Source organism: Dicentrarchus labrax, unplaced genomic scaffold (assembly GCF_905237075.1).
Source record: "Dicentrarchus labrax unplaced genomic scaffold, dlabrax2021, whole genome shotgun sequence".
Classification (NCBI taxonomy): domain Eukaryota; kingdom Metazoa; phylum Chordata; class Actinopteri; family Moronidae; genus Dicentrarchus; species Dicentrarchus labrax.
Genome location: NW_026136719.1, coordinates 15311264 through 15336796, shown reverse-complemented (window position 1 = coordinate 15336796; position 25533 = coordinate 15311264). Strand labels below are relative to the sequence as shown.

At 39.7% G+C, this 25533-nt stretch overlaps 1 protein-coding gene across 14 annotated transcripts in view; it reads left to right on the top strand.

Moving 5' to 3' along the window:
* Positions 1 to 25533, top strand: part of tjp1a (tight junction protein 1a) — a 93085-nt gene that overhangs the window by 36335 nt on the left and 31217 nt on the right. The window contains exon 1 of one of the 14 annotated variants that reach the window (XM_051378860.1): positions 8443 to 8881. The exons of the other annotated variants lie outside the window; for them this stretch is intronic. Coding sequence (XP_051234820.1) covers positions 8858 to 8881 — 24 coding nt within the window. The 5' untranslated portion in view covers positions 8443 to 8857. Of the gene's footprint in view, positions 1 to 8442; positions 8882 to 25533 lie in introns of those variants that run through there. 14 annotated transcript variants of the gene reach the window in all.

The window sequence follows — 25533 nt, the reverse complement described above, 5'->3', positions numbered from 1 at the left end:
AGGCCCTACCTACCCTCTATCTTTGGTTTGTCCGTTCTGGGCTACTGTAGAAACATGGCGATTCAACATGGTGGCCTCCACGTAATGGGTACCCGAGGCATCTTTAGATAAAAACGGCTCATTACAAGGTAAGTTATATTCATGTGATTATACACTAATGAAAACATACCTATGAATAATATATTCCATTTTAAGTAGACCTGCAACCGAGCTCTACAACTCGTTTAAATACTTGAGATACCACTGAGTTCAACCAAGTTCACTGCAGCAGAGTCTCTGTTCTCTGTCTCTGTTCAACAATCCTTGTCTGTCGAGAAGAGAGAGCCCAAGAGAGAGGCAGAGAAAGAGGAAAATGAGAGGTTTTGTTTTGGTTGGTTGATCACTGGCTGCCTCTTGGAGTAAATGTCTTCAGAAGATTAAAAGTAGCATGGTTTACTGTCAGTGACTGAAGACCAACCATGGTAAATTTAGTTCTCCAAAAGCTTTTTTCTTCATTACAAGAACTAAGTGGGACTAAATGTGTCTCCAAACAGCACTTTAGACTATTCTTACACCATTTCATATATCCTCCTAAACATCTATTTTGTTCATCACCTATCTTTGACTTTATGTGCATGAGTTTAAAATTCTACAGAAAGATACAGTAATGTGACAACTGCAGCCAAACTGTTGCAACAGTTTTGTCAATGGTCATTATTCATATAATAAAACATGTGTCATTTATGTTATACTGAAGTGCAAAATAAATGACCACAGAAATATTTAAAGTCATCAAACATCATCAGCCAATCAAATCTGTACAGTTTCAAAACACCAAGCTGAGCAGCAAGGCCTATTTATCGGAATAGTCTGTACAGTCAGCTCGACTCCTTACCACACAGTGGTTGTTTGCCAACTATCATTTAAAGAGCTTGTATGGAAGGTATGGAAGTACACTGCTACATCACTGTTGGGTGTGGTCAGAGATAAAATATTGAAAGTTTCAATCAAAATAGTGTCAAGTTACTCTTTAGATCTAACTTTTAAAAGGCAATCTGAAAGCATCCATTAAACTGAAACCTACTTGAAACTGCGTTTTGGGTTTTAAGTTGAGTTATGTTGCTGCGCTGCTGGACAGCTGCAAAATAAATCATTACTCTGACGGAAGTTAATTGTGTTCCCTCAGCATGGCAGCCTGAAATCTGCAGTTGCTGCCTGTATTAGACTTGTAAATCTTTACTCTTCCTTGAAAATCAATTACATGCCACTTACAGTATGTGTCAAATGGCATTTTAGTGCCTGCTGCTTGCTGTCGACACTGTAACTTGAGCTGCAGCTGTTGGACTTACTGAGACATAATTCTGTCTCGATTTCAGTGGGGCAGCTTTAGATCGTTTGTGTCTATTGCCTATTCATTAAGCTGGACATTCACACCATGCTTGGCCATTCACACATGTTGGCCCAGACACAGACATGTTAGCACTTGCATATGCATCAAAGTGATACCCTTTAGAGAATAAGTGTGTCTATAATCCCTCCCCTGGTTTAATCTGAGCTCTTTAACATATGCACAGTTACAAAGTATTAGAACAGTAATATGTTTGTCATTGTTTCTGCTATACTCGGCACATTGAGTTTAAAATGAAACTATAAAGTTAAAGAGGTGAATTTCATCTTTAAAAGTGTTCACACTCACATCGGCTGAGTCTCTGAAACACACTAGAAGTGAAGATTGCCTCTGTAGAGTTGTGGTCACCAGAGAAGTCACCAAGTGTCATCTGATGCCTATATGCCGATATATAAATTAAGTTAATTTGTCATGTTAAAGTTAATTTATTTCCCCTACAAGTGATGAACTTCCCTCTGTTTATCTGATGCGGATGTAAACACAGTCAAAGCTCAGTGTCAGGACTTTAACCTCACTGTCTTTGTTTCATTTCAAAACCTGTGTGCTGGATTTGAGCTGAGACAATGAAAAACAGCTCCCTGTCCTAATACATTGAGACTGCACTGTATTTCTATTTATGTCAACAACTATGGATTACAGAGCGAGGTTGTGATTCATGGTGATTTCGAAGATAAGCTTTAAGGTTTCATCAGCGAACGTGTATAGATTGTGTTTCTGCACTGTAATTATAGCCCCAGGTGGACATTTACTGTAAGTGCTTCCAGACAGTTTAACTGCTGCTTTTATTACACCCTCTCTTACTCTGTCTGAGTTGACACGTAAACCTGTAAGAAGTAACAGTGCAGTATTATTGCTGTATATTTCTATATGGCTGGCTAATATGTGACTGATAATATGGCTCAGCCACCGGTGTCAGTGTTTTGTTGTTTTGGTTTTCTTGAGTTGTACCAGGTGAGGCCTTAAGGCTGAATTATCTGCGTGAGGTGTTGCAGTACCCTCTGTGCTGTGTCTCCTTAAATTAGAAGAATAGCTGACATTCACATGCACTCAAAAATGTAACTGAATTATAAACATGGGTTATGTGGATACTGCCAGAACTGTGATGGGTCTGCTCTTGCAGCAGGTTAAAGGAAGGCTAATATTCTCCCTGTCAGTTATGCTAACAGATTATGTATTTTAATGAAACTGCGGCAGATTACATTGACTGATGAAGCAAAAACAGAAAACATTCTTTAAAAAAAGTTGATTTTCATTGAACTTGAGCAGGTCTATATGATCCATACTTCAGACTTCATCAGCCAGTTTGCACACACTGTTTCAAGAAAGTTTCCCAGATGTATCTTCAACAATGCAGCTCTGGTGGTTTTAGGGCAGGCCATTTGCTGTCTCCTTTTTTCGACCACACATACCATACATGTATGTGAAACTTTCAGTATTACGTGTATCATATGCTGCATTGCTGCACTGTTGGTTTGAATATAATTTCATTTAGCTTCAGGTGTTATCCTCACTCTTTTCTGTTTTTCCAATTCTCCAAGCTGTGTGTGTATAGTTACAAAAGTACTAAACGATTTGTCCAGTACCTCGCAGCATAAAATATAACTCTATTTTAAAACATTTTCACTTTTTTTTTGCAAATGAGAAATTTGTGTATTGTTATCCCTGACCTTTGACCATTGCTCTTTGGTTGTTTTAATGGCGTACTTTTCTAATACAGGATGAGGCTGTTTAGCAGAGAGTGAAGGCTCTGTGAATATAGCTTGTATTCAAGTCCTCGAAGTTTATATCTTCAATAAAATTCTAAACTTTACTTTTCATTTAGTTTTCTTCACAAAAATGAATGAAATGCTGAGATATGGGCCTACTGTGTATATTGTTTAAGTTTTCTTATATCCCTTAAAATCAAGGAGACCCTCCTGACCCCTGTAAAGCTTCGCTGTCCTATAGTGGGGGTCCCGACTCCCAGTTTGGGAACCACTGCAGTAAGGCATAACAGTTTCTAAAAATCCTACATTAGTCAGCAAAATATGTCCATGTACCCACCTGTGCTACCTTGGCTGATAATCGGATGATAAAAGTCACATGTAAGTGCAGTGTGGTCGAAGTTATTTAACACATCTCTGCAGATGTGTTACAGCAACAGAACTGCAAACTCTTTCAAAATTCTTTATGTTAGTGGGGTTTTTGTAATGGTAATTGTTTTCCTTATGTGTTATTTTGTTATCAGTCTTAGAAAGTGGACTTTTATCATTGGAAAAGTGTGATATCAAACTTTAGAGAACAGTCTGTACTTTCGGTGCGCTGGAGGACACACTGGGACAGCACACATTGTAATACATGTATCTTTATAAACAAATAAGACTAGGCAGAAACAAAATTGTGCTTGAAGTTGGATTTGCATTGTATGCTGTGCTATCGCAACAATGAAGGGAAAAGGTTGAATTGCTTTTCATGAAGTATTTACCGGCACACACACACACACACACACACACACACACACACACACACACACTAGATTGAGCTAAGTGCCTTGTGGATTGTACCTTGGGATTTGCAATATTTTTAATTTACAGTCTCATTCTGCAGAACACAATGGGGTCGTCATGTGGATGGAAAGCATGATGTAATGACTAGTTCTTTCTTAGCAGAAATATACAGTATATTGATTGTGAATGGGTGTGGGTCTCACAATACACACAAAAATAGAGATTCAGCATTCAGGTTGGTTGAAGGGATGAAGTTCACAACATCCTGTTTTCTTATAATAATCATGGAAGCAGGGAAGTGATGGAGTTTGAAGTAGACCTGCTACCGTGCTATACAACTTGTATGTTCCTTGCTTAAGTACTTGAGATACTGAGAAGCAGAGTGGAGTTCAAGCAGGTTCACTGCAGCAGAGTCTCTGTTCTCCAGCGGTAAAAGGCTCAACAATCATTGTCTGTTGAGCAGAGAAAGACCAAGAGAGAGGCAGAGAAAGAGGAAAATTAGAGATTTTGTTTTGGTTGGTTGATCACTGGCTGCCTCTTGGAGTAAATGTCTTCAGAAGATTAAAAGTAGCGTGGTTTACTGTCAGTGACTGAAGACCAACCATGGCAAATTTAGTTTTCCAAAAGCTTTTTTCTCACAAGAACTAAGTGGGACTAAATGTGTCTCACTTTAGACTATTATTACACAAGCTAATTTTGCTTCTGTGGTTGTGAATGAATTAGGGAAGAACAAAACTGATAATAATAATAATAATAATAGCAGGATTATTGACTCATTCAATTTTAAAGTGCTTTAAAAGGTACTTAAAGACACACCGCAAAGGCAATATCAGTATAAAAACAACTACTATAACATAACATAATAAGAAGAAGCTACTTGTAGCTGTGTAAAAATCTGTATATTATTATGCATTTATATTTATATTTTAACATTTTGCATAATGCCGTTCTTGGAGTGGTCCCAAAAGGATCAATCCCATTGACCTTTTCTTTTTGATCTCCGGTTTTTTGTTCTAGTGCCACCATGATGTTCACGTTTAGGGTTTTGAGTGAAATGTCTCAACTATTTGATCAATTGCTGTGGAATTTTGGTTTATACAAGACATTCATGCCCTTCTCAGGAAGAATTTTTGATAACTTAGATTATCCTATAATTATCTAGTTTGCGTTTAATGTTAATTAACTAAGATGGTGAACATGGTGAACATTAAACCTGCTAAGCATTAGCACATTAACATTGTAACTGTGAGCATGTTAGCATGATGATGATTTAGCTCATAGCACAGAGTACAGCATCAAAGTGCAGCTAACATGGCTGTAGACTCTGGTGCTTTTTTTAATCCATCAATATAATCCATCAATATGTTGACCATGCTGCTGTTCAGTTTAGGCAGACACTGATCAACGGCTCACCTTGGAGGGTTTGATTGATGAATCTCTGTTGCTCTGACTGAATTTGGAAAAGAAGGACTGCATGAGGAGAAACAGTGAACAGGTTTAGTGGAAGGCCAGGTTTATAGGGTCTCTTAGAGGATGGAGACCTGAGTTATTATTATAAGGATGTATGTGTGCACTCCTCCTTGTGCTGTTGGCCTTGTGTGTATCTTGTAAAAACCCTTTCTGATGAGAAGCAGTGGTCAGGGAGTGAGTTTGTACAGTTTATATTTAAGCTGATATGGGGCAGGTAAGATGTAGGTTAAAAGTTTGGGGCAGTTTTTATGATATTGTTGCAATGTTTTTTAGCTTCTCTTTTGAGTATTTATTGGTGCATATATGTTGTTCTTGTGATTATTTATTTCCTTCTTTTTTTTTTTTTTCTTTTATGAATGAATGCATCTACTGCAGCCTTGAACCTTCAACCATTGTCTGGGGCTTATCATATGTCCATGTTTCCTGAAATCACAAAACCAGATTTGTCTTTACTGTTTAAGTCTCCACAAAAGCCTGAACAATATTGACCTGGAAGGTAGGAGGTGAATTTGAGAGATGCCTGCTAATCCTGTCATATGATACTAATCTGGTCACAAACAGTTGGCCTCTTAAGTAGAGATGTGACATTTGTATACTGATCATTAGCGGGTTACACCACAGATTTTCCCTCCAAATACACATTTTATTATTATTTTACTACTATTTGAGTAACTTTTGATAAAAGGCTGAAAGTATTGAGGTTGACTAACTCTTTGTTGGTTTTGGTCTTTTAATTGGATTAGAAAAAAAATCAAAAAACACCAGCTTTACCTTTAAAACTTTATTTCACTTTAAAAATGTACATAAATCATTGTTTCTAATGTTTGCATCCTAAAGAATATAATACCTCCAGATGGCTTTTCAGTGTAGTTTAGTTTCAGTAATGTGACATGGATTGATAGAGAACTTGAGTTGGTCTCCAGAAGGTTTTTATTAGTATGTAGAAACAAAGAGCCTTTGCTGGACCTGCAGGGCAGCCCTGAGTCAACAGGCCACGGGAAGGATCACACAGCCTCTCACAGACACCTAACTCAGGACAGATGAAAACAGGGGAGAGACATCTGCTTAAGAAATTTTACCAATGCAAAACAAATGGTTCACATAAAACCTCACTTTCCTCTTTATTCATCATCATGTAATTGTGTGTTTGCTTACGTGAACGCCTCTATGCGCATCAACGGTCAGCTTTACATTTTCAGGATGTGCACATTATGCTGTTTCACTCTACATTAGCCTTTTCCCTGCAGGAGAAGCTGGGTTGAGTGAACCTTGTGATGCGCTCCAACCAAATGTGGGCCTGCATGTTCGCCTTTGTTTTCCATGTGCCTGCTCTTCCATGAGCGCACCTGAGCTTTGAAGCTGCCCATTGCCCGAATGAGATGAGCCTCTGTGCTTGTGTGTGTGAGAGAGAGAGAAAGAAAAAGAGAGATAGAGATGGGAGCAGGGATGTAAGCATAGAGGACAAAGATAGCTTTGATCACACTGGAGTGTCACTAATGTCTTGCTCCTCTCTGTCAGAACATCTGAGGTACCATCACAGGTGTGGATGAGGGTGAGAGGCACGCAGCAGAGGAAAAGCTTATGTTTATTGTCAGTTTTAAATGTGATCAGCAATATTTTTTAGCTCGAGTTTGATTAGTTTGATTAGTTTTTGTTAGTCGACACCTGAGAGATCATGTTAAACATCTTGCTGTCTGCACTGATCGATCCTGACAGGCGTTTAAGGAGCTTCAGAAGGAGCGAGCGACTTGCATCAATACTAGTATGTATCATCCATGGGACATAATTAACATTGTTGTGTCTGCTGTGTATATCCATCTTCCCCATGTATTTTATTACAAGATATTTGGTGAATACTGTCTGTTCTTCAAACATACTTTAGAAATAAGCGTGTTTCCCTTGATGAAGTATGGCTGCAGGTTTAAGAGTTGTTCATCTGTCTTGATCCTCTCTTTGTTGTGACCTGGCCTTTCTGGAGGTCATCCTGTGCTTGCAACCCTTAAGACATGTCTGCTTCTCCTGACTGGCGGTATTTTAGCCTTGCAGGATTATGTCTGGTGGGAATTAACCCCTTAGACCACCTACGCTGCCTCCAAGCTCTCCTCCGCACACAGAGGAAGTAATAATTATAGGAGCTAGATTGAGGGAATGTGATTGCTCAGTTTGTTTGGAAAAGATAGGGTGAAAAGATATGGTGTGCCTCTGTGGTCATATGCTCACAATCACATGCACTGTAACAGTGGACACTGAAAACTTTCATAATGTCAACCTGCTTCATCATTTTGCGTTTCTCCTGTGGCCCACTTTAATATTGCATATTGTTTTCTGGAAACAGAAGTAAACTGTGAAACAATACATGCTGAGATGGTTGCATCCTGTGGGTGGGGTCTGGTTTAGGAAGTCATAGGAACTTAACTGAATGGCTTTTGTGGTTTCCTGTGAGGTGACTTATCAACCACAAACCCTGCCAATGTCTCTGGTCTGAGATTTTATGTTCAAATAAGGACTCTGTTTAGTTTATTGACTCATTTTGTAATGTACCAGATGAAAACGACCCGCACAAACAACGAGATGGGAAATAGTTTCGGTCATTTCCTATGCGACTAACTTTTTAAATATTCTGCTCACATAGTCTGCTGTTTTGCTCTGAATAGGCGTTGTGTGGCTTAATTTACACCATATCTTTTCATTAACACAAAACAGGCTGTGGCTTTCCTCTCAAACTTGGGATTTGAATGCTACTGTAGCCCTTGTGTAACACACTAACACAACATTCACCATCATCACACAGTGAAAGTGAGCATTCAGCATCAGCAGAGACAGCGGCGTCGCTTCTCCTTATTGTATCCCGGACTGTTTATTCTACGGGATAACAGGGGTGGACACTTTTTGTAGCCGCGATAAAAAGATAATGTAAAACAGAAATTAAACTAAATAATGAACTAAGAACACGTGGTAGTTTGTCGCGCAGCAAACAATAGTCATTATGGGTGACTTTTAGGGGTAAATTGACAATGCCCCCGTTTTTACAGAGTATCGCACCCCTTCTTACGTTCAATGGTCCGCTCCGCACAGACACGACACGGCCGTTGCTCACAGAGCCGAGAGCTGGGAGAGGTTTACTCAGCCTGCCATTATTGAACACCGTCCGAATGATGCCTACTCTTCCCAACTTTTCATCCAGAGGTTAGCGACGAAACATCAAAGCAAGGCGGTGTTATTTGCTCTTTTTTTCCAACTCGAGTTTCTTCCATGACTCGATACCCAACTGGACTAACGTTAGCGACCCAGGCAACGAAGATAAGATAATGAACTTTGGACTTTCCACACGGCTTTTCGTGACATGTTTCCCGTCGTCCTGGATAAAATAAAATAACAACGTAGCCCGGCGTGGCGGCAGCTGGGCTAAAAATTCAACTGGAAGTAAAATAGCGCACTCACCCAAGTGATTATCAAAACAAAAGACACCAACAACTTTTTACCTGACACTTTTGAAACGGAATAGGAGTGTAAAATGTCCTCCAAAGCGTCAAATAAGGTGGGTACCTGGCCGGATAAAATCCAAGTGTGAAGTGTTTTGTTCCAACAACATTACGCCGCTGGCTTATGTAAGCTAATGTGTAAGGATACACTGGGAAAGCTAACATTGGCTAACATATGAAAAGTGGGTAATTGTGCTATATAACTTTATAGACTGTTGATAGTAGTATTAACGTTATAGCATGCCCAGTGGTGCTGGTGTGTGTGTGTGTGTGTGTGTGTGTGTGTGTGTTTAGGAGTTAGGAGAAATCAACACCTAGTGACAGTCTACAGCCAGCCGTGCTGTTTCTACTGTGCTAGGTTTAAAATAATCTGTTTTACAATGGCTGTTACTGTTCATAAGCTGTCACTGATAAGTTACCCAGCTGTGTTCATAGTATAGGTCTCAGCTCAGCTACCTGTTGATATCTAGACTCCCAGTCTTAATAGTTTATTAAAACAGTGGCAGGAAATCCCCATGGATATAAAACACTGACTGAGCCTCTGAAGCAGAAGGATCCCATTTTTACATGTCAGAGATCCCAGAATATAGTAAACTAGAAACTACATTTGAGCATTTTGAGCATATTTTCTGTTTTTTCTTTTTATTGTGCTTTATAAAAGAGTTGTGAGTCTGTATTGATAGTAAGATGATGATAACTATTTGGCAGAAAGAGCCACCTGTTACCCAAAGTGTGATCTTTATAAAGAATATTGTTGTAATGACTTTAACTAAATGAACTATTGCTAAATTAAAACTACTGGTATTCACTATTTTTAAGCACCCCTTCACTCACTTGTCAAGTCCCAGTTGAGACCCATTTTTGAGAATCACCAGTTTAATATGTGCTGTTTTCACTTGCACCACTGTACCAGCTGTGTGGAAATGATGTCCATTCATTAGTTAAAAACAGCTGGATAAATATCTGTCAAGCCATGTATATATACTAGTTTTATATATTTCATGTAGTTTTTATACTATCAGTGAAACATTCTTGGAAAGGTCAGGTGTTGAAGCCGAACAGTTTTGAGTATATATGCTGTAGGCTTTTATCAGTAGGTGACCCTTTATGTTTCCACACATGCGCCATGTGATTGCAGTGTTAACATATATGAATTTAATAATACAAAGAGTTTGGTAAATATGATTTTTAGTGGGTCAATCCACAATTTGGGCTTGTGTGTATTCAATATTCTTTTTCTATGAGGAGATTTATTTTTTCGGTTTGACAAGTGAGGAATGTGCCATGTTTGTTTAATAGAGGTGGTGATATTCAGGTTTAGTCGGTTATTCCAGTTAGACGAAACCAGCTCCAATGTGTCAGCGGGTGACGTTATGATGGCCATGGTCACGCCTTGACAGACTTACTACTGTAGTATGCTTGTAGTTGGTATTGAGCCAAGTCTTTCATAGACTTGTTAGTAATTTCCATGTTTCTTCTTCAGTTTAGTATTCATCTCAGTTCTTTTGCGAACTTGTGTTGACATGTTTTATTACACTAAGTAGGAATTTTGAACACTGTTTAAAAGTGAAACTGTAAGACTGGATGACGGTGTTGTGAATGCATTACCTGCAACATAGTTTTCAGTAATGCTCAGCAGTAACATAAGCAACAATGATTAGAGTGTGCTGAAAAGTGTAGGGATCTTGATGTAGAGTTATCATGGTCTCTATCCTTTAATAAAAGGACTTCATTTTCCTGTTGGTTATTATTAGTTAATATTATTACTTTAAGTGTCACTTATAACCAACTTTTACTACACGTTTATGTTTTTTAAAGGTGGAATACAGAAGTCAGTCTTTTCCAAGCTAACCTTTGTTCTACTAGCCCATACACTCAGTGTTTATGTATATTTTAGCTTCAATCAGGATTTTTGGGGCCAATCACGGATTGCTGGAAGCAGTATCAGCTAATACTCATCACTGATAGACTATATAGAATACTATATAGAATATGTCTTGTACATGTTCAACATATTAGGTATTAAAATTAAGAAATGATTAAGCATCATGAATTAACATCTGTTTATTTATTGGCAGGAAATGTGCAATAGGCCTGCACGATATGAAATCTGTGATGTGTGATAACATTGTTCAGCATTGCAATGACTATATGACTCCAATAAATAAACAAATATTGAAGAGTATTAGCTATACTCTTCCTATGCCAGCCTAGTTGTCTTTTAAATTCTAAAAGCTGGATAAGAATTGAATATTTACAATAAAACTAGATGTTTTTTCTAGAGTCACTATATAAACTCAATAATATCTCCCTGTAAACAAATCTAAAATGTCAATAAAAGAAATAATATTCCTGACATCTAAATACTGAGTGAAGTGTAGAGTATCAGTATCAGTATAATTCATCCTTTCCTCTGTCCTCCTCTGATGTGACTCTCTCTCCCTGTAGGTTACACTGGTAGGATAGATGGGGATGGTTTATCTCAGCCAGCAGCTCAGTTTAAAACCAAAATTTGCTAAATTTCAAGGTACATGGCAAACTAAACTAAACGGATGACATACAGACAGCTTATATTTTAGTAGCACTTCAGTATTAGCTGAACTAGCGCGTTGTGCTTGTGTAAAACATAGCGGAGGTGGATGAGAGAAAGTGGACGGAGTTCACAGTCCCAAAAAATGAACTATGAACACGTTCATTTCTTCAGTTTTTTTAATGAGCTGCTTCACTAAATACTGTGAGTTTGATTTGGGTGGAGGACCTTTGCAGCTGCTGGCTTGTGGTCTTATGGTTAAACCACAAGCTGAAAACTCCTTTCTTCTCTTTATTTTTCTCTGCTGAGATGTCAAGTGTCCAGCAGGTTTTATGCTCTATAATGATAGACTCTATAATAACTTTCATAAACATCTCTGAGCTGACTTTCCAGTGAAACTTGAGGCCACCTGGCAATGTGTGTTGGAAACACCTGATATAGCTTTCCTGTGCAATGAAATAAATGCTTAATATCAGTGTATTAACTCCCACCTGATGAGTTGTGATAAACTGTCATAATACCAGTATTAGTCACACACCAAGTAAAGCTGCAAGTTAATGATAAACGGTAATAAAATGCTGCTGTGCTGTCTTTCTGGAAAAGAGTAACATCTATGGGTGTGTTGATGTCTCAGAGGTCAATAATGGTATTATTGTGCAATAGAGTGTGCCTAAAGTGTGTCATTAGGTGAGTGTGATGTTGAGCAGTCACTCAATTGTGACAACCTTTCCAAAAAGAATTAGGGTGAAGAGAAATAAAGTACTTGTCTAACCTAATGTAATGGAAAGTGAAGCTGCCTTTCTGTTTCTCGTGATAGATCTACACTACAAAATAACAGTTTATGTTAATTGCTGTTTAGAGGAGGATGTGTTTCCATGAAGATGGAAAAGGAAGTATCTTTTTGTTTGGTGCCAGAGTTCCTGTTCTGGCACCAAGGAGAGAGGAAAGGACAGTGATTTCAAAGCTCAGTGTAAACTAACCAGAATCACAGTCTGTATTTAAAGTGTTGTTAAGTCATTCAAGAATGTTTTAGAATTGCTGCCATTAAAGGCTTTTTCCTCAGTTAAAGAAAAAAAAAAACAAGCCAGTCAGAGACTGTTGGTCATTTTATGAGCAGTGTCAGAGTCAGACAGGTCAGACATCTTAAATATAGTCTGGTTATGGTGGTTGACTAACATTTGATGATAGGATGGCAGCAGCTAAAAAAGTAATATCACATTTAAAATGTTTTAAGTTTGATTGATCTCTTCATACATTTATTTAAAAATGAATCAAGCATTGAATTGATATCAAAGAAGTACAAAAACCATATTAATCCACTCAATCCTTCTTCACTCTAGTAATGCTGGCCTCATTCTTTGTCTTTGGCCTTCAGCCAGACCCGCTTACTTCTGTGAATGCAACACAAAAAGATTCAACGTAATTTAGAGCATCAGCAGTCCTCCAGCCTTTAGACAGACTGAAATAACGAATTTGGATGGAGGTTGTATTAATTAGAGTTGCACAGCGGGCCAAGAACAGCCTCTATTTTGCTTTGATGATTACACATCTCCATTTACATCAATGAAGGAGGGAAATGTAATTAGAGGACCAAGTGCTAGGGAGAGGAAAAGAGTCCTAGTGGTGTTTTTGTTCTGTGTCTTACACTCACCATCCTTTTTGGATACTCAGGGCTGATGTGGCAAGTGATAAACATTGAACAGCTAATGTCTAGTGTCTGTGACAAGGAGTTGTCTATAAAACATTTATCCAATCATCTGTTGATACACTCCCAAAAGACTTTACAGGCTTTCATTATGACACATTAAATGTCACTTATAAATCAACCCACCACCACCCGCTCAACTGTAGTCCGTCCAGGAAAAACTCCCCAAACAATATCGTTACAGTATGTAGCCGGATATAGTCCAAAATGGACATCTAATGTACATGTATTCTACATTGGGTTTCTGCATACACAGGTTTGTCAACACAGTCTGCATGGACATACATTTTGGGCTGCATGTGGGCAGTCAGCACTGAGCATGCTGCCATGCAGATACAGGAAGTACACATTGGGCTAGAGAGAAATTCTTCTTGCAAGGTGGTCAGGTGTTCAGTGGGCCGTATAAGTAGTGTTATTGATATTAAATTGGAAAAGAAGGACCAAACAGTATAGAAACTGGAGTCAACCATGTCACAGGGAAGCTTGGTCAGGAACCACAAAGTACACCAACAGTGTCCAGTTGCAACCTCAGTATAAAAAAGAATTTGAGACACAAATGCAGCACGCAAACTTTGTTACATTCCAGCTCACACTAACAGACAAGTCTTTGACTGTAGACCCTTGATTCACAGTCCTCACAGTCCCCCCCAGCCCTTAAGGAGAGCAGGTGTAGGCTGTCTCTGTATATAAGATGAGAGGGCTGCCAGTTGCCCATATTGAAGACAGCAGCCGGGGGCCCATTGGTTCAGCTGGGCTTCAGTTTTTTGGCTAGTTTTCCTGTGGCTGTGACCTATCTGGATCTGAACACTAGTATGTGTTCATGTAATTTATTTAGTCCTAAACAAATGTTTAGGCATAGGTCCATGGAACATGGGAGACATAACACATAAAGAGTAAGCTTACTTTAAGTATCATTATATACAGATGCCCACATTCAAGGTACTTGTTCCCTATTTTCAGTGACCAATTTTAAAAAAGAGAAGACAGTGGACTATGATAATCTGAGTGAGCTCCTTGTTACTTAAGTATCACCTCCTGTCAGAGTCCAGATAAAAACATTGAGAGAAAGCAGCTGTTTGTGTTGTTTCAATGCCAGGGGACTCTGGAGTGCGGCAGTTATCAAGGACATCTGACCTGCTTATCCTTTCATCCCTGGAGGGAAATCCAGGGCAGATACACACAGCAGGAGGCAGGTGGATAGCAGAGAGAGAAAACGAAGGAAAACAGAAAATGCCTTCTGAGGGAGGAGGTGATGTAAGGAGGGGTTATTGGAGGGGTGAAATGGAGAAAAGAAGGAGTGGGAGGGGGAGAGATGCACCGGCTATAATCTGAGTCACATGGCAGATCTTAAAAAGACTCTCTCCCTCTCTCTCTCTCTCTCTCTCTCTCTCTCTCTCTCTCTCTCTCTCGCTCTCGCTCTCTCCTCTATAATCACAGCATTATGGCTCTTGAGTGTTTTTATGTTACAAAGCATATTTTGAAGCACATTATTTCTGTTTGACTCAAATGCAACAGCAAAATGGGGTGGAGTGAATTGCCTTGCCCAGTGTGGGTCAAAGACTTTTGTGGAAAAGACTAGCAGTAGCCTTCCAAAACATTTCCTCTAATTTTATTTTGCTCATTATGGTTTGGCAGTGCTTAAGAGGGATGTTATTCAAAGTAGGCTATACAAATAGGTGATTGACAGTTATCTGCTTGAACATGGACCCTCCCTACACAGTATTGTTGTAGTTGTTTGCAAGGTTTGGAAATTTGATGAGGCATAAAGTCATGCTTTCATTCAAATGTTTATTTGTTGGTCATATTTGAATATGACTTGATCGAATCAGCTTTCAAGTGGATGTTTCCAGACTTAAATCTATCAGTGAAAACTGAGCTTGTCAGATGTAGTGTGGCTGTGTGAGGCTAGATCAGCAGGGTGTTGCAGGCACAACCACATGAGAAGGGACTTAACACTGGTCCATAACACATTTTTCAGCTGTGTGAGTGGCTGAGCTCTGATATTGACCTGACAAAGTCTAAATATTATATCATGGAGCTCCTTCAGCAAGACCAGACTTAGATTCATTATAAGTTTTACTGTTGTGAAGAAACATGTGATCTGCTGGAATAAAATGATCCACCACCTTTCACTCACCTGCTGTTGTTCTTGATTGAGATGGATGGATGGAAATGTCATATAACCCTGAGTCTTGATTAGTTCCTTGTTTCATATCGAACAGCCAGCCTAGGAAAGCTAGGACACTCCAAGCTAGCCCTGCATCCTTTCTGGCAGGGCAGGGCAGGGCAGGTCTCTGCAGGGATTTATCATTCCCACTGCAGGCAAAGGGGATTTGACACAGGGTGTTTTGTGTGTGTGAGACAGAGAGAGAGCAAGAGAGACACAGTGAGAGAGAGGGAGAAGAGGGGAGAGAGAGAGTGCATGTGGCAGCCGTGGCTCAGCTGGTTAGGGAAGAGAGAAAGAGGCTGGAACAGATTCATCCCAAGGCTTGTTGCCCTACATGCCTTCACACACACACACAAACACACACACACTGCTGTGTGTTCATTTGCTTATCTTTCGCTGTGTTGGAAGTAAAGCACTGTCTTTCTGTCTGGGAAACAGAGTCATCAGCGTGTGGGAGATACTGTCGGCTGACTCTAATGATATAAGGCATAATCATCACTAGCAGTATATGTTTAAATTTTCCAGATCTCAGACGTGTATTTCTCTTAATGCATACACTGTCATCTTGTCTGAACTGTTTTTCCTGCTTAATGTAAATAGACACATAAAACAGCACATCATTCAATTGTGTTTCCTATACACAGCTCTGGTCATCCTTATCCCTCTCTGTTAATGGTATTCTCTCTGTATATCTTTCTCTACATTTTTGTCTCTGTTTCTTATAATTAGTATAAAGAAAAGACAGTTGTAAAAAAGTAACTTATTATGTCGGGTTGTGTAGGGAAGGAACTGTTTTTTTTTAATGTGTGCCGAGACCTATCCTCATCTTAAGATGATCTTAAACCTGCTGGAATCTGCTTTCACATTGATTTGCCTAAGCTGGTAGAGTTTTATAGTTGCTTGCAATCTAATGAGTTCATAAAAAGTTGCATAAAAAGCTCAGCTCAGGTGGTTCAGTGGTCAGAAAAATAGTAATTGCTGAAAACTTAAACAGTAAAAAGAATTTTAAAAAACTGCTGATACATCTCAGCCCAGAGACAACCAGCATCTAAAATCTCAGTCACTTGAGAGACTAGTGACTTAACACTAGTTCTCATTCATGTAGTATTACATGCTCCCAATATTGTATATGTGTGATCAGGCTCTCTCATTCCTTGTATACATGAAAACAGGACAAGAAATCGTCTGTACGTGGAGTCAGACCTGCAGGCTTAGCTTTCTTTACCCACATCAGCCGCAGACTCACACATCCCATTAAAATGCCTGCAACCTTTTTTTTCATTTAGTATTAGTTTATTTGTTCTTGTAAATATAAACTAATTTTAATTTAGTAGAAAATGAAAGAAACACATTTAACATATTAGTACATTTAATTGTTTTCACTGTTAAGTTAAATTTCTATAAATCTGCAAAGCACTTGTTGACTTTCATTCTGAGTGAGAATTAGTTATTTAACTTCGAATTGCTACAATATAATAATTTTAAATCTAAAATTGTTAAAACCAATAATAACTGGGTGGCTCAGGGTGCCATGACGAAATGACAAACAACAGCTAGCAGTTTCGGTTTCAGTACACCAGGGCTAGTGAGTAATGCAAGGAGAGCCACATTGTTTTGCATCTATTCTGTGCCAGTTTTTAGATGCTTCACATTTCTGTTCAAGACACACACACATCTTTACAGATAATAAACTACAATAGTATAAGACACTTCACAAATACTATGAAAAGAAATCAAAGAAAAGCTTTGATGCAGGTTGTGTGTTCTTAATACAGATCTGTTCACTCACTTACTGTATGTACACTACGGAATAACAGTATGATAAGGTTTCATTACTGATTTGTAACATTCGTTCTTTGCACATTGTAATTAGTTCATTAGGTGCATTGGAGGGTGTAAGCTTCCTCTCTTGTAAGGGTGCTAAGGATTTCTTTTAGAGATGTAATTAGAAGTCATTCATGTATTATCTCTCTGTGCTTGTGCATCTCGTAAAAGAATGCATGCACCCCCTCCCCATCTCTCATCTCTTGGGGGATTGGTAATTATGTTGCCATTTAAGTGCTGGGAAAATGGCCGCTCCAACAGTAACTCATTAATTCACTATAGATTCTGCCCCACAACATGCCTATTGTAGGAAAGTCCTCAGAAGGCTTGGGAATGCCATTGAGTGGGCTTGGCCTCTCTGTTTTATGGCACCATGTGACTCTGCAGACTATGAGTTGTGGTTCAGAGTTGCGTAGTTTGAAAGATGTTGTGCAACTTGAAATTTGAAAGTCGTTATGTTTATACTTCTCTGTCAAATATTCCAACAGCCTGCACAAAGTTTATTTTTGAGCTTTCAAGCGCTGTCCTTATCCTCACCATAATCATGTATAGTCTTTGCTGCTGCATTGTGGCAGATGAGACTCTGTACATTTGTCCTTCCTGGTAGTGGCTATTTTCGGTCATCCTGTGTGTGCTGTGGAGGCAGGCAAACACAAGCAGACTGAAAGACCCCTTGTTGAATCACCCCTTTGTTTTACGTGTGTGTGTTTGTGCCCTTCTTGCACATGAGGTACAGTGAGTTTCACCAAATCCAGCCTCAGTGGGAAGCATCATTTACAAACCCCAAGAATACCAATGCATTGGTTTCATAATATTCATAACACAACATGGACACTCCTATAATCCTTTGAACCCTGCGCTGCTTAACAACTTGTTATGCCTACTTGGTGTAATATGTTCCAATGCAAAGTTGGGATTTCAATAGGCTGTCCCATGCTGATACTGGCTTTAACTGTGATTATATTGTTAATTAAATGCAAAGGAAAGGCACACATCAATTATTTGGTGCTACAACATCAGAATTCTATACAGGGTGTAGATGTACTATACTTAACTTAAAATTGATTTAACAACAATATGTTGCGTTGCTAGTATCAGAATCTATTACGATATATTGAATCTTGAACTATGATCCCTGTATCATATTGCCAAATTTAATACACAGCCCTAATAACTTAACACTTAATAATTTTGTTGCCTCGCTTCTAATATGTTGTTTAATCAATGTAGATTCTGGACTTCTGTACAAAACCATGGGTTAATTGCTCAGTTAAACTTCTGGTGAGATGTCAATGGTGTAGCTAATCAGTGTAATTATACAGGATTTGATTGTGAGCAAATATAGGTCAGTAAGGGATTCATAGTGTTGGTAATGCGATACATTTTGTTTGTTGTTTAGCCCGGACTGCAACGTCTAAAGTACTCCTCTCTTGTGACAAAATGCATCACAACATATGACAACACATGGCTTCTGTTATCGCAGTAATTTACACTGCAATGATCTGTGGTGATCACTGCTACACCACTCAGCTAGTTACCTTGCCTTCACAGTCAGTTATACTTTTGTCACTGATTCAGGCAATTGGGTATTTTGGTTCTCTGATAACAAATTGGCCCTGTCACTCACTATATAATCATATTACTGTTGATGCAATGTTTTCTACCCTCGCTTTCATTTTGTGCTCATTCAGTGAGACAGAGGAAGGGTAAAGGGGACAAAATGAAAGAGCGAGGGAAAAATCCAGAGAGTGAGGCGAGGAAAAGGTGAAGGAAACCAGAATGAGAAACAGGCAGTGTGAGAGAGTTGGGCCTTGTCTCCTTATCTGCACATTCCTGTAGAGTGTGTGTGTGTATGTGTGTGATGGGAGGGGTAGTGTGGGAATACTGATAGTTGTGGGTACAGTGATTGGCTGAATCCAAAGGCTCCAGTGCTGGATCTGGTTATCATTCTCAATGCCTTGGCCTACAGTTTGTTTCTCCAGACACAAAAACAAAGCACAAGTGTTTGTGTGTGTGTGTGTGTGTGTTTGTGTGTGTTTGTGTGTGTGTGTGTGTGTGTGTGTGTGTGTGTGTGTGTGTGTGTGTGTGTGTGTGTGTGTGTGTGTGTGTGTGTGTATAAGTGCTCGTGTATGTTTTGTATGCACATCTAGATACAGTGCACCAGAAGCAACAGTAAAACAAAAGTGTATCACTTATGTGTCCTTTCCGTACATTCCTCCCTTTATTCACTCCCTAATATCGGCCCACGTACGTACTGATACCAATAGATAAGTAAAAATGTGATACACCAATAAATTCTGATAACAGTGACTGTTAGATACATTTGTCAGGCTCTACTCATGAAGCAATTTCCTCCATGACTTTCTGATAAACAAAGTGACCCCCCTTTTTTTTTTTAGGTTGTTGTATTTAACTGAATTATTATTGGAAGGAGGAAAATAGTATGATCAAAAGACGACAGATCACCACCACCTGCACAGCCTAAAGGAGAAAAAAGAAAACTGTCCCTTTTACCAAAACATCTTCCAGCCCTTAAATACACGTATCACTCTTGTGAGAGAGGCCCCTCCAACCCCAAGAGTGAGAACCTAACTGAGAGGTTATTTGAAACTTTGAAGTTTGTGAGAAAGCCACAGCTTGAACTAAACCGTCGGGAAGGATTGTGGAAAAGTTGAAAAGTCAGAATCCCACCAGACGTTACCGCTCTTCTCTGTAACCTCAACACTGCCTGTCTCTCTAGGCAGAGAACAATTTGTGTGGTTGAGCTCTGATGACTTTGCTGCTGGATAAGCTGCACATGAGATGCTAGCCGAGCCTAGCTGTGTGTCTGGGTCAGTGGATAGCAGTGAACAGCCCGCTGCACATCAGCTCTGTGGAGCTGCACTGAGTTTAGTGAAAATAATCAGAGCCTTCACCTGACCCAGAGGCTCCAATGAAGCTCTTGCTTTATTCAAGTAGAAATACATTTCTTTTAATGAAATGGACACAGATTAAACATTAATACAATTAACAGTATAATCAAGTAAAGTGTTGTTTGCACACTTATAGTCAGTTGGCATATATTGGGGGCCGCAGGCTCCTGGATCAACTCTGTTCAAAACCTTCAATAGTTCCTCATGTCAGCATAAAAAAAAATTACATTTTGAATTGAGTTTTATGAACACTGAGCATAATACTGCACATAAAGTAGTTTAGCTAATTAATCTCCTTAGGAACAACTACCAAGAACCAGGGGTGCACTGATCTTTTCTCTTTAGAATTTTTTTTCCTTAATTAACTAATTAATGAATTAATATTTGAAAAAGAAAAACTTAATGTGCATACCTAATAATAAATACCTGTCGTCAGTGGCAGATCTGGAAGAATATTCTCACTACAAAGTGACAGGATCACGTGTGGTTAAAGGTTTGATTATGACAGAATTATCATCAGCTAGTTGGCAGGCAACCACAGTAGTAAGGCAGAGGCGTGTGAAAGGTTCATGCTGTATGAAACATGATGACGGTGTTCTCAGTTCTGCATCTTGCCATCCACCCATCCTTCTATCCATTTCCCTCGGTCTGCTTTCATGAGACAGCAGCCGTAGACTTCAGTGAGAAGCATGGCTCAGATTAACGTTTTAATCCAAAAGCCTGGATTATAGGTTTTGTATTTTATTCCTACCCTCACTATTCTAGCAGTGACTCTCTGTCAGATAGTTTTCGTCAGAGTGTGTGTGTGTGTGTGTGTGTGTGTGTGTGTGTGTGTGTGTGTGTGTGTGTTCTTCATGTTATTTTGAAGAGACTTCTGATAGAGGGGTTTTCAGGGAGCCGTATGACAGAGTAGAGCTGTTGTTTGAGACTAATTAACTCAAGCATATTTGAGCATGTCAGCACAACGGTACATCATTGCTGACTGAGGCTCTGCATCATCATCATCGTCATCTGCCTATTGGCTACTTGCCCTCATCTGCACACCCATGTGTGTGCACACACTTGGAGCCCTCTCTCCTCCTCCATCATGGTGACAACCTGCCCTAAAAATGGCTACTGCTGAATTCATCTGTTTATTACTGAAGGTGACAGCAGATATTTTGTTGGGTTTGTTAATTCATGTTCCCTTCGTCGCACACACACTAATCTGGAAGACAGGATGTAAAGGCTTACATTAGTGGCATTGCTGCATTTGCATGTGTGTGCTATTGAGTGCATGCCCTCCAGAAAGAACATGTGCGTGTGTCTCTAATTATGTGTTTGAGTGTTCTGCTGCCCCACTCTTTCCTTTGGGTCCTGTGAGAGGGGAGATAAAGTTACCATGGATACAATTGCCCCTGTGATGGAGACAGCTGGTGGTAAAGCATAATGGTTGTTAGTGTCAACTTTTTCTCTTCTCATCCCTCCTCTAATACATGCATCTACCCAGGTTTTATTGCAGTGTTTTGACTGTTCTAGAGTACACCAAAACAACATGTTAACTATATTTCTTTGTACAATTAAATGGCTAAATTTCTACCATTTACAGATGAGTATTTGTGGTTGAGGTTGTGAATGTGTGTGTTTACAGTCGTGCCTGAAGAAACAAACTAGGAACAACAGTGAGACCTTGGTGTATTTGAATAAAAACAAACAATTAGCTAAATCAACCACTTGCCCTCTGGAGTAAGACTTTCTTTAGGTTGTAGGTCGTAAGATGAGGTGAGCCATACTAGGAATTTTCGATAGTGTGCACAGGGATTTCACTGGAAGCTGAAGCTATTTCCTGCAAACAGGAAGTGGAGTGTTTTCCTGTGTGTGCTGCGGCTGCTCTTGCTTACATCCTGCCTCAGGCTATCAGAGACGAGCAGGCATACTGACCTAAAGCTTTTTTAGGATTTTAACGAAAGCTTGTCATCACCTCCAGACACTCACCGCTGCCAGTCTCATTGCTCATTGCTTTCTATACCTCAGAACAATCTGAGGTGCTTAATTCATTGTTTTCAGTAGCAGAAATGGCAGCACTCACCTATTCCTTCAGCTTTTTTTCTTCTTTACTTCTCACACATTTTCATCCTGTGTGGTTTTTGTGAAAAACTGCATCTTAGACTCTGTTTTTGATACGCCCACCGCATGAAGCATTCCTGTGGTTCAAATGAAGGGAAGTCAGATGAAGGGAAGTGGTGAGTAATAGACTTCTGGACAACAGTTTCATTGGTGAAGCACTGATAAAGAGCTTGCATTGTGCTTCTTCCAAACCTCCTTTCAGCTCATGACTGTATATGATGACCTCATTGTCACCTGTGGCTTTGTCAATTTCCTTTTTCAGTCGATAAAGTTAATTCTGTGACAAGAAAAAAACAGGTAGTTATGGGTGTGTGATGCTTCTGCCTGAAAGCTTCTAGTTCAGTTAAGTGATGCTCATCGGCAGACTTTTTGTTCGGTTGCAGAATGTGTACTCAGTTGGTGCAGACCCTATGTAAATGTAAACGTGTTTGAGGACTGAGAGGTTTGTGTTAAAGACTTGCATGCTTGACCTGACCCTATTTATCGTAGCTTTCTGCAGCAGGTTATTATTGTCCATTTCATCGCTCATTTTTCCAGTCAGTTCATCAGTATGCCCCAAAGAACTGGATTAGTCTCTTCCTTTGAAGAGCCTGAGCGAGCTGTTATCATCTGTACTGGACTTTGTGTTATGGTGGGCCAGGCAGGGCCAAGCCAGGCTGGCTGTAGCTTGAACAAAGAGGCCCTTCAGTGTTAGATCATGGCTGGGGTGTGTGTGTGCGCGGACAAGTACATATGTGTGTTATTGGTGGCTGCTCTTTGTTTCCCAGCCCTGGGCCTTGCTGGCTAGAGCTCAAGCCTGACTAATATGGAAGTATAAATACACTAGGCTCAAGCCTGACTAATATGGAAGTATAAATACACTAGGCTGCCGTCAGTTTGTGCAACATCAAGCACACCATTGTTTCACACAACTCTGTGACTTCAGAGATAAACCTCATCCTTTGTTCCCATCAGTATTTTTATTATTTCTTTACTCCAGAAAATGAAACATACTTGCGTTCATGTTTGTTTTGGCCTCACTTGTTCTGTGATCTTTGCTTTTGCACGATGACTAAAATGTTCCTGTAACAAAATACATGCGATAACTAACCAGATTACCATTTGACACAGGTACAGCTGGTAAGATCTTTTCCGCATAGAAAATTACTCTTTACATTGGCCTCCCTCATCCACATCACATTTTAATTATCTGTTGAAATTCACTCGCTGGAAGTAAATTGTTTGTTTGCTTCTCATATCTTAGTAAAACTAACACCTGACTTGTGCTCTGTTGCTGTCTGCTTTATACCCTGCTTATAGCTCACACTCAATCAGCCAGCCTTTTAATCATCACTTCACATTGCAGTGATTAATTACTGTAATAATCTCATCTAAGAGACAGAGCTGTAGTCCCAGTGGAGTAAATATTCTAAGCAGCCCTACAGACAGACAGGTTCTCTCTCCTTAGCCACCTTGGCTGTCACCAGTTTAGCAGATGTGTTCATCAGAAGAGAACCTGCTTTTTTAGATAAAACAATTGAATGAATTAATATCTGACCTCGGCCCTAACCAAACAATCTCACAAACCGTCTCCTTGGTTGTAGTTTATATCAGTGGCAGAGCTTTCACTGCTCACAAGCTGAACATAACTACACATACATTCAATTTATTAAAACCAAATCAAGCAACAGAGTGAGCAATTAAATGAAATATTTTCACCCCTTTTAACATGCTGATAAGTGCAACTGCCATGCTGCAACGTGCAGTATATTTGACAGAAAATCACTCTTCCTCGAATATAACGCCCACTCAAATGTTAAATAGAAACTTAATTGAGGACAGGCTGTTAATCTATAAGTCCCCTTTCTCTGACTCATACACCTAACCTTTGGCCTCTTACTCATGCAAGCATGCCTACGCCCTTATGGCTTATACACTCTCCCTTGCAAGGGTCAGTGTGTGGGGGTGCAGGTGTGGATGTGTTGGACTAATGTGTTTTTACAGGGTTTAGATTTGGTGGAGCAAAATATGTTTTACACAAAATGTTTACTAGTCTGTCATTGTCTTAGCTTGCTTTTGAATAAGTTCAGTGGAAAAAAAATGACATTCATTTGTGCATGTGTGAGAGATGCAAAGAGACACGGGAGCAGAGAATAAAAAGAAACACTTAACATGTCATCCCCTACAGTTTTATGGTTGCCATCTATTGGTACTGTATATGTAAGATGTATAAACTGCTCACAGCCTTGCTCTCCTCCTCCTCCTCCTCCTCCTCTCCCTGCCTATTTGAACTCACAGTTCAAGGATAAGTCCACCTGCCTGCCTGACCGCCTGGTCACATGACCCCAGCATGCTGTTGTTTCTCATGCCGTAGCCCCCCCTCTGTCTGCCTGGACTGTTGGATGAATGAATGGATGAACGGATGGATGAATATATCACAAAACACTTTAGAGGAATGGATGTGTTTGGGAATGTCGGGGGGAGTCGTGGTTAAATGGGTCAGGTCCCTTCACACAATAGTGGCATTACTTTGGGAGACGTAGGGGCAGACAGGGAAAGGGGAGAGGAGGGGAAGGAGAGATAGAGAGGGGGAACACCCAAGCCCTCTACACCAATTATGGACATAAATAACATCCACACAGAGCTGCCATGGAAATTAGGGTCAAAGGGTTAACTGTGTGTTCTAGAGGTTCAGGCCAACTGAACTGAACTGAACAGAGTGACTGAAGCACAATACCTAGATTAGGAGACCTACAGTAAGTGTAGCGTAGGTTGGTTCCTACAGGGCCAGAGGCCTACACTTAAGTGTGAGATTTAGACCAAGGTGACCTGTGTTAAAACAGTGTAGGGGGTTGCGTTGGTCAGGTTATGTTGTTTAGGCACCAGTGAAAGTCTCATTCTTACAGGAAGTCCAGTTGGAGTAACAGATTGATGCATTTATTATTATCATGTGCCAAAACAACAGTTTGTAATTCTCTCTGACAGGATTTTACAACTCTATGTATTTTAATTTTAACAAAGACAATGACATGGTAAATAGGAGAAGGATGCTATTCACATTAGGTTTGGGCTGGTCATACAAACTTTTATCTCTAGGTGTTGCATGTGACTCAGCTGCTCCTGAGTGTAACATAATAAGAGCCATGAATGTGAGTGCCAAGTTTTCCAACTTAACCAGCCTTGAAACACCAGAGAACCTTGAATTTTAAACAGATACTGGACGTGTTTGTATTAACAGCATAATGCAGTAACTTTAACAGGGAAAACAGGACTTGTCTCCCCGCTTCGTCTGCTCAACTGTAATGCGTATTCTGCTAATGCTATGTGTACTGCAGACAGAGCTGAGAGTATTGTAGCATTGTCTGTTTTTAATTTCCCAGAATGGCTCATAATGACAAATGCTGGTTCTGTTGGTTTGCACAAAATCAATACGATTTAAGTAGATCGGACCAGCAAAACCAGAAACTGACCCAACCCTAAGTCAC